Source organism: Oncorhynchus mykiss, chromosome 24 (genome assembly GCF_013265735.2).
Source record: "Oncorhynchus mykiss isolate Arlee chromosome 24, USDA_OmykA_1.1, whole genome shotgun sequence".
Taxonomy (NCBI): domain Eukaryota; kingdom Metazoa; phylum Chordata; class Actinopteri; order Salmoniformes; family Salmonidae; genus Oncorhynchus; species Oncorhynchus mykiss.
The window spans coordinates 18,311,569-18,327,201 of NC_048588.1; the positions used below are offsets into that span (position 1 = coordinate 18,311,569).

Genomic DNA, 15,633 nt, shown 5'->3' on the forward strand with positions numbered 1-15,633 from the left:
AAAGTGATAGAGATGAAGCCTCTCTGGTCTGAGAAATAGCATGTTATTGAGTGAAAAATAAAAGACGAGACCATCTCAAACCATTTGGCATTTTAGGAGAAGTACTGCTAATATGATATTGCTGCATTAGACTCTGAACCTGACTTTATTCCAGATGTCATCCAGATTAAACGACTCGTGCTATTGGGACTATAGAATGCCTTCAGGATTCATGTTGGCATTCAAGCCAACCTTCTCGATTATATTCAGAAAATATTGAAAACAAAAACAAAATTCAGCAGAACTGTACAATACTCTTAATTGATGTGTACGGTAATAGGCTTCCAGGTAATACATTCATTGATTAATTGATTAATGACCATGAAAAGTATTTAATTTATGCATCAATGTATTATTTATGTAAATGTCAACACTTCACATTACAGTTAGTTATTGCAATTCCAATACTATGATACTGTAATCCTCACAAAGAGCTGCTGCAATAGTCCATAATCACAGTGGACTTCATTCAAGACTTCGGTCTGCAAAAACATCCCCGTCAACAGCGCGAGTATATATACACTGGCACAGCAAGACAGAAAAACAAAACCCACAGCCAACAATCTTCAAGAATTAAGACCCCCTTTCAATCCCCAATGTCACAAAAATGTTCAAACAGGACATGGACATTCATTTAGATAAAGCAGTCCTTATCAAACAATACAAAGACATTAAAAAGCAGTCAATGTCACACAATACTTAAAAAGTGAAATATCAATTCAAATGTTAGCAACCATAGACTCTCCTTTTAGAGACCCGACCTTAAAATGGATTCAGTTCCAGCAGTGTGATGATACCACAACCCTGATTCGAGAAGAACAGAGAGGAGAAAATACTACTTTAAGACCCAAACACCAATAAAGTCCCTCTTTCTTTGCAGAGCTCAAGCATTAAAGAGTAACCAAGCAACAAGTGACAATCAAGGGAAATGACAGATAGCTTTACACTTCAGTTTGTCTCCAAGTTCCTTCATTAGTAGTATATTGCACAGTTTTAATAGTTTGTTATGGACTTGTTGAGTCACAGAAAGAGTGCAGTACAGAAAATGTTGACACCCATTACCCCATTCATATAACTGTCCACATTTTCTCCTGCTCTGACATAGGGACTAGACCTCCTTTGGGTTACCGTAGCACAACATTGGTTAATTATCTGAATAATGTTTGCCAAAATAAATCCTGCCAGGGAAGTCGCAAAAGCATCAATGCTAAAAGGCCAACTTGCATTCTACTGTATATGAGACCAGACAATGAAAAAAAAGAGAGAAAATGACACTATTTATAAAGTATAATTTTACAATACATTATGATACAGAATAGTCTTTACTGTGTCAAGCCTTGAATTTGTACAAACTAGCAGATTTGCACTTCTTCACCACCGCAAAGAGCACAGAGTACCTCTGAGAGAAAGAGAGAGAATAAAAGGCAAATAAATAAAGATGATTCCAGTGAATTCTGAGGTCTCTCCCTCTGTGATCTCTGTATTCGCAGCCCAAGGTGTGAGGCTGTGAGGTGTGTGGCGGAGAGCCCGGCTGTTGCACCTCGCCGGTGTTGATTACCTGGCGCCCGTTGCCATGGCAGCGGTGTCTGCAGTTCAGAGCAGGTCGGGCAGAATGAGGCCCGGCGGTTTGGGCTCCACGCAGTTAATCCAGAAATTGGCACAGCTGGCGTGGTACTGGTGGCCCCCGTACGGCAGCTTGAAGTTGTCCGTCTCTGAGTTGAAAGCCTGGCGGAAGGGTCAAATAAGAGCGAAACGAGGGGGGATGTTAGGACAAGGTTCTACTGAATAGTTAATAAACAGATGAACTTGGCAGTAGCTCAGGCTAACAAATAGAAAGCAGTGGTAAAGATGAATCAACGATCAACAGGAACTAAATAATTGATCTATGAGAGTAATGGTAGAAGCAGGGATTTGTAGGTAGCTTAACCTGCATACAGTATCTCCACTGTGGCATATAAACAAGGGGTCAATGAAAACTGGTCCTTTGAAAATATGACTCGTGTTTGGCACAATATTCTGTTTACCGATCAATAAGACTGCTGCTCATTGCCTGTCCTCCTGACTGTTAGTTGAATATATTGAGATAGCTGAATGGCACTCCCACATAACATCTGAATATAGCCGATGAGAAAATAAACTGAGTGAACTGAGAGGGGCAGAGAGCTGTTATGCGAGCTTGCATTTAGCTGAGCCCAGCTGTAGCAGCAGGTTGGTGATGAGGAGGAGATGCTAATGTTTAAGAGTTTGCATCCCTGGTGAAATATCCGAACTGAAGCAAGAAAGACAAATAAGTAATGTGTGGTGAATCATATCCTCCCACAGACAACAACCTAGAAACACACACATCATATTCATACCTGTCCACCTGCTCACAAACATTTATAGTACATTTACTATGCTGTGCACACCTGTTGTCTTTCTCACACACACTGACACACTCAGGTTTCACAGACACAATGTATTCTCCTTCCATCTTTTGCACGTCCTCCCACTTCTTTTGTCAAACCTGCATTTAGTCCGCCTGCCAAAGCCTGGAATGTTGGAGAGCGAGAGCGAGAAGAAAGGAGAGAACACAAAGGCATAACCCCTCGTCTCCACGTCCTCCCTCTCCTCCTCCTCACCCCCACCTCCACCTCCACAGTCCAAGCCTGCAGAACTGTAATGATGTGCAATTTACCCATCAAACATGATTGTGCCGACACATATAATGTGGTGAGACATAACAGAAGTAGAAAGTGCTGGAGAGAGGATATGCTTGGGAGAGTTAGACAATTTGAAAACCAAAATGAAAGGTCAGCATGATTAATCCTAGGTAACCTTTCTAACTGTAATCTAAAGGTTAATGACCCTCCATTAGGAAACCAAGACGACAGTGCTGCTCATGGTGCTACAGGGCTCCAGACTAGAAACACCACCTGTTAATGCAAGGGGCATCATGCCTAAAGAGGGAGGCTACAGTCTACTGCTGCTTAAGAGGCGGAAATAAGTGAAGCATACCCTTACCCTTAACCTCTTGTCATGGTCTTTAGCCAGTGCCTGTAAGTAGCATAAGAGGTGTCAGCATTTTCCTGGTTTCATGCATTGTCCTGAGTAAGCAAAGTGAAACTCTACAGTAACTGAGGATCAGTCCGTCAGTTTGCACAGAACGGAACGTTGGTACACCAAGGAGCTGAAAGAGCAACATTCCAAGAGCCCCAAAGTGAAAGAATCTAAAGTACCACCTTACATCTAATTTTCCAATAAACATCAAACAGGGATGGGCATCTTTCAAACAGGGATAGGTAGGATTCCAGACTCTGCAATAGATTTGAGAGAAATACTGTGCAGTCTGCAAAGCCATGGCATCCACTGCCAAGTAAACTTATTTGAATGTTATTGGCCTATTTCCAGATGAAGTCATAACCAAATTAAAGAAACTGAAAAATAACTTAAAATCCTGGAGGTACAGTATATTTCAGAATCTGACATTTATGAATAATAATGCATCATACTGCATAAATTAGTATTGGGAAAAAATCCAAACCAGTACTTTTGGGAATGATTGCACTCATTAGCATTTATCACTGACCAAAAATAGTAATACTTCATTAAACCCAAATTATCACTCAGAGAGTTTATAGCTTGTTTCAGTAGCCAAGTAATAAACTATGTTTAGATGCTACCTGTTGCTTAGCCTGACAGCAGATCTGTGTGTGCTGTAACCAACTCCCTTGTATGGTATGACAACGAAGGACATGTTTGACATGACAACAAGCACATCAGAGGACTTGGCTGAAACCCAGGCTGATCTGCTACCAGGCTACATGGTGCTGCTGTTGCCCATCCCTGACTCAACATATGAGGGTGATTGGATGAAGAACATTGAGAAAGGTCTCCATTGGATAAGTTAAAACCCAGAACCCAGTCAGCAGTATCAAAGACCAACAGCCTAGGACCAGTCTCTCAATGGTGCCCATCATAATATTATGCCAGTGATGTCATCAACACCACACCTTTACTTGTAGTTGGAAGACAGACAGAAATTACCTGTACTCTGAAAGATAATAGTATTATCAGCTTCTGTATGAAAACGCTTTCTGTGATTTCATTATTCTCTCAGGGGATGTTATTCTCTGTTTGGCTTTTATGCCTTCTTACAAATGTTCCTCTGGACACAAGTTTAATTAAAAGGTGGCTTATTAATCTGATGTCAGGGGCAGGCTGAATAAAACTATTATTCAGCCTGACTCAGTTCACACGAAAGAGAGAGAGGAGAAAGAGCGAGAGAAAGATTGAGATGAACACAGAGAGAGTGTGAGAGAGAGATGGAGAAATACCCTAACCCTCAGCAGATTTCTTAGCACCTGCGCTCCCAGCTCCTGACTGATCTGATGCGTGAGCCACATCAGCTGCCTAAACTCAGCCATCCTCCCTCCGCCTCGCCTCATCAATCTATCTCTAGCTAAATGATGCAGGGGAACATCGCAAGAAACAATCAAAGCAATCTTGCCCTGCAGACTGTCCAGTCAAACAATACTATTAATGGACCCCAATATGACAAATAGTTACTGATGATCAGGGTTTGACAAGTGGAAAAGAAAGAGTCACAAACACATTTTAAGCCATAGCAGAACTCAAATGATGAAACAAATGAACACACAGATACGGATGAGTAATGTATAGACTTGTTGTTAGTAGCTGGTAAGAGGTGAAGTGAGAGGTGGCTGTCAGATGAAGGTTGAGCTTACAAGCCTGTTATTGTCAGAGTAAAGCTGCATGCTTCACTGACCCTCCAGAAACCTTCCCACAATTCCCTCAGCTCAACCAGAGGTGCCAAAAGAACAACTTCACTCCTCTCACGTCCCGTCTGTCTGTCTGTCTGTCTCCTCCAACTCTTTTTATCTCCCTCTTTTTCTCCATCTCTCCATTCCTGAATTGTTATCATCTTAACAGGTGTCATTTTATCATCATTGTTTCATCACCTTCTCTTGTAAGACTCATTTTGGAGGGATATTTGGTGAAATCAGATTGTCTGGTCATTTCTAACACATCTGTGCATGAACACAGTGCTGCTGCTGTCGGCACTGGCAGTGTCTCAAATAGCACTCTATTCCCTGTATAGTGCACTAGTTTTGACCAGGGCCCATTTTGTCTTTTGGGATGCAGTCAGTGTGAAGGGAGGGAGCTGAGAGGAGAAGAGTGTGCTGTCATTTTGGCACCCCATCGCCTGTCTATCAGTGGAGAATTTGGCCCCCAGGCCCCCAGTAGTAGAGAGTGAAGTGAGATTCAGTTGACAGTTCACTGCCTCATACTCTTTTAAACAGACGTCCAATAGTTGTCTCTTCTTTGCTCTGCAAAATGTTGAAAGTCAAAGAAACGATCATTTAGTTATTATGCGTCAACCACTAGTTTAAAAACAACTCTCAAAAGACAAAATGATTCATGGTTTATTCAGCTTGAGAAATTTGTTGGAACGGATTTATAATCAAATGTTTCAACAGTTGTTGGGTCCATCTGTTGAGGGATTGAGGGTGTGTTGGTTGGCAATCATGATTATGTGTTAACTGAGAATTACTGTATGCTTATTGTGTTGTGTGTCTGTACATTAGTGTTTGTGTGTGTGTGTTTGTGTGTGTGTGTGTGTGTGTGTGTGTGTGTGTGTGTGTGTGTGTGTGTGTGTGTGTGTGTGTGTGCAGACCTTGCTGCGTGAATCCACGTTGAGCAGGCACACCCCACAGGCCAGCTCCTTGGCGTTCTTGATGCCGTGTCTCAGGATACAGGAGGAGAAGTCCAGCGAGCTCTCATCAGGCTGTACAGAGAAACACACAACATTACACAAGGAGAAACACACACAGGCGAACGTACTCAAACACACATACACACACACACACACTTTATTTGAATCCACAAATTGCATTATATTCAAGAAGGATTCAAAACATTTCAAAGGTCTTTGTATGCATGGACACTTAAGGATACAGAAAGCCCCTTCTCATAACAGCTGAAACAGAGCAGTACCTAGCCAATTACTTTGCCTTAGGCTGGCCTGCAACCTGGAGGCCACGTACTGTAAGCCTATGTTTGTGACCGAGACACACACAGGGTGGTAGCTTGCCCCCCGTGTGGAGGTGCTGGCAGATTGGTCACCTGATCATAGGACTCCGCTGTGGGGCACACGATGTTGCTACGCCTCACATCAACAACTTCACAAAACACTGCATGAAACGAGGGATCTACAGTTCTGAAATTTGAGGAAATGTACCATATTTGCAAGGATTTTATAAGGGTGCCAACCAATTTACATGTAAAAAATAAGTTGTATATTTAAGCAATAAGGCTCGGGGTGGTGTGGTATATGGCCAATATAACATGGCTAAGGGCTATTCTTAGGCACGACACAATGCATTCAAAGCTCGAACAACCTGGTTTACAATACCTAGATACAGACCACTGTAACTACATGTGTAGCAGCTTCCTCTCCAACACTGAGCTACAGAACAATAGCTCGAAGGAAGAGACACGTTCATTAACCAGCTAAATGAACTGAAGTAGAAATATGTCTTTAATCTGGGAAATGAAAGTAAATACAGTCCATTAGTCTGTTGGCAGCAGAGCTGTGTGAACAAGTGAGTGTGCCCAGGCATCGCTCTCGCTCTCTCTCTCTCTCTCTCTGAGGAGGAGGAGGAGGACGGAGACTGCAGAATCAAAAGGCAGCTGCAGGTCTACGGTCTGAGATAACGTAGCGTTACTACTCACTCACTGACCGTCTCCCTCTACCTCCCTCTGTCCCTCTCCGCTAATTCTCTCTCTTTCTGTACTGACATTATCTCCAGTCAGGAGATGGCCAGCCTGTATTATCTGCTGGCATTTGAGAAGCAATGTTATTCCTGAGGCTGGCTGCAGAAGATAAGGCCAGCACATCTCCTCTCTGCCTCTGTTCTCAACACATCACTACAGCCTACAACAGACAGCTCTACACTCGCCGTCCCACAGCTACACACACTAACAGATACCAGAATAGGGCTTGGTTTAGTACACTGTCAAGGTTTCATTGATAATCCTACTAGGCAGTCCTTATCCACTCAACATTTTATCAGGAACATTTTCAAGACAAAGTTGTTACAATCAAGTGTCATTTTCTCAGGTCTGTGTGTAGCCTAACCAACTGCATTTGTCTGTGAGTGTGTGTGTGTTGACTGTACTGTGTGCGTGGGTCTGTGTGTGTGTGTGTGTGTTTCTTACCGCCAGGTTGGCCAGGGACATGAAGCCCATGAGGTTGTTCCAGACGCGGCTGATGTCCTTCAGCAGCTGCTGCAGCTTCTCAGAACACACGGCTGTGGCCTTGATACCCAGCTCCACACGCTTGGTCACGCGGTACACCTCCACCACACCTGCCACATAAACACACTTAGACAATAAGACAACACCTCTGCTCCCAGTTCTCTCCTACAGCCAGCTCCAACATAAGCCAAAGATAGACAGTGAGAAGGACAATGAAAAACAGCTAACATGTCTACACTCCCCTATGTTGAAACCTCCTCTGAAGTTGGATCATTAGACCAACCTGACATAATGTTGGCTGTAACACTACCCTCCCTGGGGATTGAAGGGTTAACATGTTGTTGTTCTCCGTTGAGAGGTCAAAGGTTTATAATGGTGTGTTTTTGGAAGAAGACTCATTGGTGGTACACTGTGTTCTGTTCTCAGCCCCTCACAACGGTATGGGTGCCTGTCCCACTCTCACCGCTCATTAAAAAGACACACTGCTGTCTGTCTGGTCAGATACACACTCATGTGCATCCCAAATGGCACCCTATTCCTACTCTGCCTATGACCAGAGCCCTATAGGACCCGGTCAAAAGGAATAAGTGACATTTGAGACACATCCACAGTCTGTCAGGCCGAGTGAAGACAAGCCCCCACTAGGATCCACAGTCTGTCAGGCCGAGTGAAGACAAGCCCCCACTAGGATCCACAGTCTGTCAGGCCGAGTGAAGACAAGCCCCCACTAGGATCAACAGTCTGTCAGGCCGAGCGAAGACAAGCCCACACTAGGATCCACAGTCTGTCAGGCCGAGTGAAGACAAGCTCCCACTAGGATCCACAGTCTGTCAGGCCGAGTGAAGTCAAGCCCCCACTAGGATCCACAGTCTGTCAGGCCGAGTGAAGACAAGCCCCCACTAGGATCCACAGTCTGTCAGGCCGAGTGAAGACAAGCCCCCACTAGGATCCACAGTCTGTCAGGCCGAGTGAAGTCAAGCCCCCACTAGGATCCACAGTCTGTCAGGCCGAGTGAATTCAAGCCCCCACTAGGATCCACAGTCTGTCAGGCCGAGTGAAGACAAGCCCCCACTAGGATCCACAGTCTGTCAGGCCGAGTGAAGTCAAGCCCCCACTAGGATCCACAGTCTGTCAGGCCGAGTGAAGACAAGCCCCCACTAGGATCCACAGTCTGTCAGGCCGAGTGAAGTCAAGCCCCCACTAGGATCCACAGTCTGTCAGGCCGAGTGAAGTCAAGCCCCCACTAGGATCCACAGTCTGTCAGGCCGAGTGAAGTCAAGCCCCCACTAGGATCCACAGTCTGTCAGGCCGAGTGAAGACAAGCCCCCACTAGGATCCACAGTCTGTCAGGCCGAGTGAAGACAAGCCCCCACTAGGATCCACAGTCTGTCAGGCCGAGTGAAGTCAAGCCCCCACTAGGATCCACAGTCTGTCAGGCCGAGTGAAGTCAAGCCCCCACTAGGATCCACAGTCTGTCAGGCCGAGTGAAGTCAAGCCCCCACTAGGATCCACAGTCTGTCAGGCCGAGTGAAGTCAAGCCCCCACTAGGATCCACAGTCTGTCAGGCCGAGTGAAGTCAAGCCCCCACTAGGATCCACAGTCTGTCAGGCCGAGCGAAGACAAGCCCCCACTAGGATCCACAGTCTGTCAGGCCGAGCGAAGACAAGCCCCCACTAGGATCCACAGTCTGTCAGGCCGAGTGAAGACAAGCCCCCACAGTCTGTCAGGCCGAGTGAAGTCAAGCCCCCACTAGGATCCACAGTCTGTCAGGCCGAGTGAAGTCAAGCCCCCACTAGGATCCACAGTCTGTCAGGCCGAGCGAAGACAAGCCCCCACTAGGATCCACAGGCAACACTGGAGCGCTGAATAAATCTCTCAAGAGGGGATCAGGCAGAGTTTGGGGTTCTAGCTGAAGACTGTTGGACCTTGTTAACAAGCTCAGGACCTCTGTCTGTGTCTCTCACCCAGCAGGTACTCCATGCCCTGAGCAGACTGGATGACCTCAGTGCAAACAGTAGAGCAGCTGATGCTGTTTAGGGTGTTGTTGGCTTTAATGATGACCTGGGGACAGAGACAGACAGCAGAATGGGTTAGGGTCTCTCTCACTCACTCTCTCACACTCTCTCACACACACACACACACACACACACACACACGCTCAGATATGGCAAAACAGGAGAGGGGGAACAGTCCTGCACACTATCTTACCTGTACAGCACTCTCCAGACACCTCTGCCACTCATATGCATAGCGCTCACTCTCCTGAAACAACATGCTATAGTTGTTAGAAAGAGTTCAGATATGAGAAGACATTTACACATTTCCATAAAGACACTTACATAAATACAAAAAAAAAACGTATAAACTTATTAAGGCCAAAGCCTCTGTGGTTTGCTATTGAAATCAATGTCTACTGAACTTCTAAACACTCTACAGAGCATCTGGATAATTGGCAAATGTAGTTAACATGTCTGGGATAGTGTGACTGTGTGTGGGTCTCACCTCCACCTCCCCAGTCAGGTCCTTGTACTTGTCTCTGATGACGGGCAGGGCAGGCTTCTTCTCACTCAGGGTGCTGGAGCGGTCTCTGAAGGGCTGCTCCGGGGCCGGGGTGGGGGGCGAGCGCCCAATCTCCTTCTCCCCCAAACTGTGGCTACGTTTGTGGGAGCCTGAGGCAAGGAGAAGAGGAGAGAGTGTCTTGATACGTAATTCCAGATATGCACCTGTTTGTTTACTATGGCATAATTGGGACTTTTTACTGAGCTCATTTTCTGTTGTGGCTAATTCCTTCCGGACAAGGACACAGACGTCAAAACACTTCATTTACAACAAATGATAATTATGTACAAAATAGCACCACGGCAACCAATGCAAGTATGAATAATTCATGATGGCTCACTCACTTACACAGACAGACACACACAGAAAAAAACAGACAGACACATGAAAAAAGACACACAGTCACATGCCACAGGGGCTCTCTCTCTGTTTGTGTGTGTGTGTGAGAGAGAGAGAACAAGGTAATCACCCCCTGCGGAGACATGCATCATCCTCCCCACAGCATGACAGCACTAATACATTCCCCCATTACCTCACACTGATCAGATTACCATTCAATAAGGACAGAAGAATAACAAGTAAAAAGTAATTAGGGTTAACGCTGGGAGAGAAATCATTGAGGCAAATGAGCCTTTATCACTTTGGAGGTAGGAATCGCTAATTAACTATGCATGAAACATAACACCGGAAAACAGCAGTAAAAAATGAACACACAAGGAGTGAATACGGTTAATTTCGTCTGGGCATGGATTTTCTGGGCTGTGCTGTTAATTAATCTCATTTGCCTGTGTTGTGTACCAAGGATGTGTTTTACAGTCTCTGGGTTGTAGTCACAACACTGACATCTATTGTCTGACAGCGGAACTGCACTGAGCTGCCGGAGTAGGCACAGAGCTCCAATACGAGGTGATGAAAGTCCTGCTATGTCACATCACAGCCAGCTCATCTGATTTACACCACTACATCAGAACTAGAAGGCATGGAGTAACTGGACACAATATACCACCATCTACTTACTGAGGATCAGAAAATGTACATATATCTACTATCTACAGAAAATAAATCAACAAGAGGAAAGAGAGACAGAGTACAGGTCAGATAACTCACCTTGTACAGAGAGGTCAAAGGTGGCCAGTTCGCTCTTGATCATCTCTTCACTGGACTTGACCTTGGTCTGAGAGCTGGCCTTCAAAAAGTCAGACTTCCCAAACTTGGCCTTGTCCCCCTGAAAGGCCCTGAACTCATCCGAGGCCTCGTTCAGGTTCCCCTCGGAGTCCAGCTCGGCCGCTGCCGCGGGGGAGTCTGACTTCGCTGACACCGTGCTGGCAAAGTCCCCAAAGTCATCATTCTCATCCCCACCCAAACCTTCCGGCTCACAAGAGCCAAAGTCAGCGAAGGCCTCAAACTTGCTGTCGGTCGACACACTATCCTCTGTTGAGAAGGTGGTGATCTTAGTCTGGGCGATGTGTGTGATGAGGATGTTCTCTGTGCTGCCGAACGACGTCTCCTTCCTGTGGACTACGTCTGAGGGGAGAGAGGAGGAAACATGCTTCTTGGCCTGATCCTGAGCGGACAGGCATTCCTCTCTTTCTGACCAATCATAGCTGGCCACGCTGCTGACTGCTGATGTTCCGAAGGGGTTAAACTTTACGTCGTCTCCTTCTGTAATGACAACAAAAAATACACACTGGTACCTCTAAGTGGGAAAAGCATAAGGTGCTGAAATTATAGCTACTACTCAGTCAGCCATGATAAAGTGAAAAGGCATTTGGGCAAGCTATGATATGTTATATGAAAAATACTTACTGTGGAAGCCATATTCTGTGTCTGACGCTGAATGTGTGTTGACTTTACTTTGCTCAGAGTACCACCTCATCTCCTCTACATTGTAACAGTGAGATCAAATGCACTGCATTTAATCTTGTGCTGCACTATAGTGTGTGTAAGGGTTCACTTACTAGGATGTGATCACCAGCTTAAAGGAGGGATAAAATGCAGAAATTGATTGGGTTCTAAAAATATGTTTTTTCACCAGTCTATTTCCAATTGGTGACATAGAAGACAGATAATATAGGGAGGGGTACAACATACGCTCGTTGATCCCATACAGATACAGTGAAATATTAGTTTGGATAATACCAATAGGTTGAAAACCTCTACAGGATCCCCCCGCGGGATGGTTGAGCTAACGTAGGCTAATTAGCGTGAGGTTATAAGTAACAACAACATTTACCAGGACATATCTGATGGGGGCCTAAAGCTTAAATTCATTGTTAATCTAAATGCACTGTCCAATTTACAGTAGATATTACAATGAAAGAATACCATGCTATTGTTTGAGGAGAATGCACAGTTATGACCTTGAAAATGTATTAATAAACCAATTAGGCACTTTTGGGTAGTCTTACAACATTTCGAACAGAAATACAATGGTTCATTGAATCAGTCTAAAACTTTGCACATACACTACTGTCATCTAGTGGCCCAAATCTAAACGGGGCCTAACCTGGAATAGTACATTATGGCCTTTCTCTTGCATTTCAAAGATTTCAAAAAACACTATTTTTTCTTTGTATTATCTTTTACCAGATCTAGTTTGTTATATTCTACCACATTAATTTCACATTTCCACAAACGTTTCAAATGGTATCAAGAATATGCATATCCTTGCTTCAGGTCCTGAGCTACAGGCAGTTAGATTTGGGTATGTCATTTTAGGCGAAAATTTAAAAAAAGTGTCCGATCCTTAAATTAAAGGGATACTTTGGGATTTTGGCAATGAGGCCCTTTATATACTTCCCCAGAATCAGATGAACTTGTATGTGTCAGTGTCCAGTATGAAGGAAGTTAGAGGTAGTTTTGTGAGCCAATACTAACTAGCGTTAGCACAACGTCTGGAAGTCTATGGGTACCTGCTAGCATAAATTAACCAAGGATTGTGTTAGCTGTCCTCTGATCCAAAGGAAATAGATGTCCCGTCAGGGTTGGCTGCTGGGGTTGTGAGGTAGATTGGAGATCTGACAGTTCTGAGGCAGATAAGACAGGATAGGACGAGGCCCTGCTGTAGAACACCTCTCTAGTGTTTTCTCTAGGTGTGTGACAATACCGTAGCACAAACTATTAGGAGCAGACAGTTCTGCTAACATGATGATACAAAATTACATCCGTTTCATGACAGATTGCCATGGCAACCTCAGTAGTGGAGTGGAGCCGTTCTGTCTCTGTATTGATTGTCTACCCCACAAACTGTGTTGTACAAGCAGAACACTGTTCAATTCATAATATATCGGGCAGGAATTGTATAACTACCGGTAACATAAACAAGCACACAGTCTTACAAGTGCTCGCACAGTCACACACCCAAACACTCAGAGATACACACTCCTCCTAAGATCCAGTATAACCTGCAGGAATGTGTGGACCCCAGTCAGCGTTGCCTCATGAGTGACAGAACCCTTGCACGCAAAAAAGCAATTTGTGAAATTGACAAGGAGCTAGTGTAGTAGTAAGCCTAATGTAGCTAAACATTATCTGGCCTCTGAGGATAGGAAAGGGAGAAAATAAGACGGTACGCATTTCAGCAATACCAATAGTAATATTTATTACGACAACATGGGTTAAGAGAGCGAGAAAGATCACAAAATACTCTGAGAGAGGTCTATTGTTACAAGAGGTTTGCCAAACTAACACTTGTAAAAGTATATTTGAATAATTTAGAACACAAGGGCATGCAGTCAGAAAAGAAGAAGAGAAACAAACAGAGAAAACGGTAAAAGAAAGAAAACCCCCCAGAAGAATATAGCTGCAGAAAGCAGAATGAGAAGGCACATTCACAGACTAAAATGAGTAAATCTCGGTAGAAGACGACACACTGTAGTTGTACTAACAGGGTGGAAAGCAACAGGTTGATTGATAGAAAGATAATTGAATACAGAACACTTGAAAAAGCCAAGGTGATTTAAAGGACAGGTTCAAGGCAGGAGAGTGATTAACCCTTTGAGGACCTGAACGCTTCTCTACTATTCTCGCCATGATAGAAACTCAAATGTCAACGGCAGACTTTAGAGATAAAATAAATACCGGTTTTGTCATTTTTAAATCAAAACTTTGTGTCCTACTACATAATGACAACATCATATAAATAGGATACATTTCTACAGTCTACTACATCCAATAGGACTCAGAGGCATTACATTGCCTTACATTCTATTTCTGAGAAGTTGGAGGAGAGGTATGGATCACCAAATCCATTGTTTAGCACATGTACATTACCATTCACAAGTTTTGGGTCACTTAGAAATGTCGTTGTTTTTAAAGAAAAGCACATTTTTTGTCCATTTAAAATAACATCAAATTGATCAGAAATACAGTGTAGACATTGCTAATGTTGTAAATTACTATTGTAGCTGGAAACAGCAGACTTTTTATGGAATATCTACATAGGCGTACAGAGGCCCATTATCAGCAACCATCACTCCTGTGTTCCAATGGCATGTTGTGTTAGTTAATCCAAGATTTATCCTTTTAAAAGGCTAATTGATCATTAGAAAAGCCTTTTGCAATTATGTTAGCACAGCTGAAAACTGTTGTGCTAATTAAGACGCAATAAAACTGTTGTACTGATTTAATGAAGCAATAAAACTGTCCTTCTTTAGACTAGTTGAGTATCTGGAGCATCAGCTCCAACAGGCTCAAAAGGGCCAGAAACAAAGAACTTTCTTCTGAAACTCATCAGTCTATTCTTGTTCTGAGAAATGAAGGCTATTCCATGCGAGAAATTGTCAAGAAACTGAAGATCACGTACTACTCTCTTCACAGAACAGCGAGTTTCAGAAGAAAGTTCTTTGTTTCTGGCCATTTTGAGCCTGTAATCAAACCCACAAATGCTGATGCTCCAGATACTCAACTAGTCTAAAGAAGGACAGTTTTATTGCTTCATTAAATCAGTACAACAGTTTTCAGCTGTGCTAACATAATTGCAAAAGGGTTTTCTAATGATCAATTAGCCTTTTAAAATGCTAAACTTGGATTACTTACCACAACGTGCCATTTGAACACAGCAGTGATGGTTGCTGATTATGGGCTTCTGTACGCCTATGTAGATATTCCATTTTTTTTAAATCAGCCATTTCCAGCTACAATAGTCATTTACAACATTAACTATGTCTACGCGGTATTTCTGATCAGTTTGATGTTATTTTAAAATGGACAAAAAAATAGCCTTTTCTTTCAAAAACAAGGACATTTCTAAGTTACCCCAAACTTTTGAACGGTGGTGTGTGTAAACTTGTCAAGTGATCCAACTCCATTTTTCTCCATTATGATTCTTCATAAAACCATTCTGCTCAAGCTCTCAAAGGGTTAAAGAAACAAAGCAGGCTATCTTACCACAAGACCTCAGAGGTTCTTCATCTTGTCCAATCACAGGTGACAAAATAGATTTAAAGAGACAGTATAATTTTTCTCTTGCTACCTATTAGTTCAACGCTCCTGTGTACAAGCTTAATAAGACTCATTCAATAACTAACAGCAAGACAGGGTTTCTCAAGATAATAATCCATCTTTGATTCTGAACCAATCTAAAATATTTTCCATAACTAGGCTATCCTCATAAATACATTTCATCTTCAAATAGTTTACACAACACAGTTTAAAACAATATCAGGAAGTCTATCTAGTTTGAAAATAAATAAGAATTCATTTTCCTGTAATAAAAATACACTATTAAATCTGTATACATTTAGTATTTTTTTTAAAATTTTCTTTAATAAAAAC

At 43.4% G+C, this 15,633-nt stretch overlaps 1 protein-coding gene across 12 annotated transcripts in view; it reads right to left on the reverse strand.

The window, feature by feature from the left end:
- Positions 1-370: 370 nt before the first annotated feature.
- Positions 371-15,633, reverse strand: part of LOC110503920 (synergin gamma) — a 43,541-nt gene continuing 28,278 nt past the window's right edge. For 8 of the 12 annotated variants that reach the window (XM_021582555.2, XM_021582553.2, XM_021582562.2 and 5 more), the window contains 9 exons: positions 10,966-11,520; positions 9,802-9,968; positions 9,508-9,561; positions 9,264-9,360; positions 7,261-7,409; positions 5,717-5,827; positions 5,331-5,369; positions 3,043-3,075; positions 371-1,764 (listed from right to left, as the gene is read on the reverse strand). In XM_021582555.2, the coding sequence (XP_021438230.2) occupies positions 1,633-1,764; positions 3,043-3,075; positions 5,331-5,369; positions 5,717-5,827; positions 7,261-7,409; positions 9,264-9,360; positions 9,508-9,561; positions 9,802-9,968; positions 10,966-11,520 (1,337 nt within the window). In that variant the 3' untranslated portion in view covers positions 371-1,632. The remainder of the gene's footprint in view (positions 1,765-3,042; positions 3,076-5,330; positions 5,370-5,716; positions 5,828-7,260; positions 7,410-9,263; positions 9,361-9,507; positions 9,562-9,801; positions 9,969-10,965; positions 11,521-15,633) is intronic. The other 4 variants (XM_021582560.2, XM_021582566.2, XM_021582554.2 and 1 more) reach the window with 3 other exon arrangements.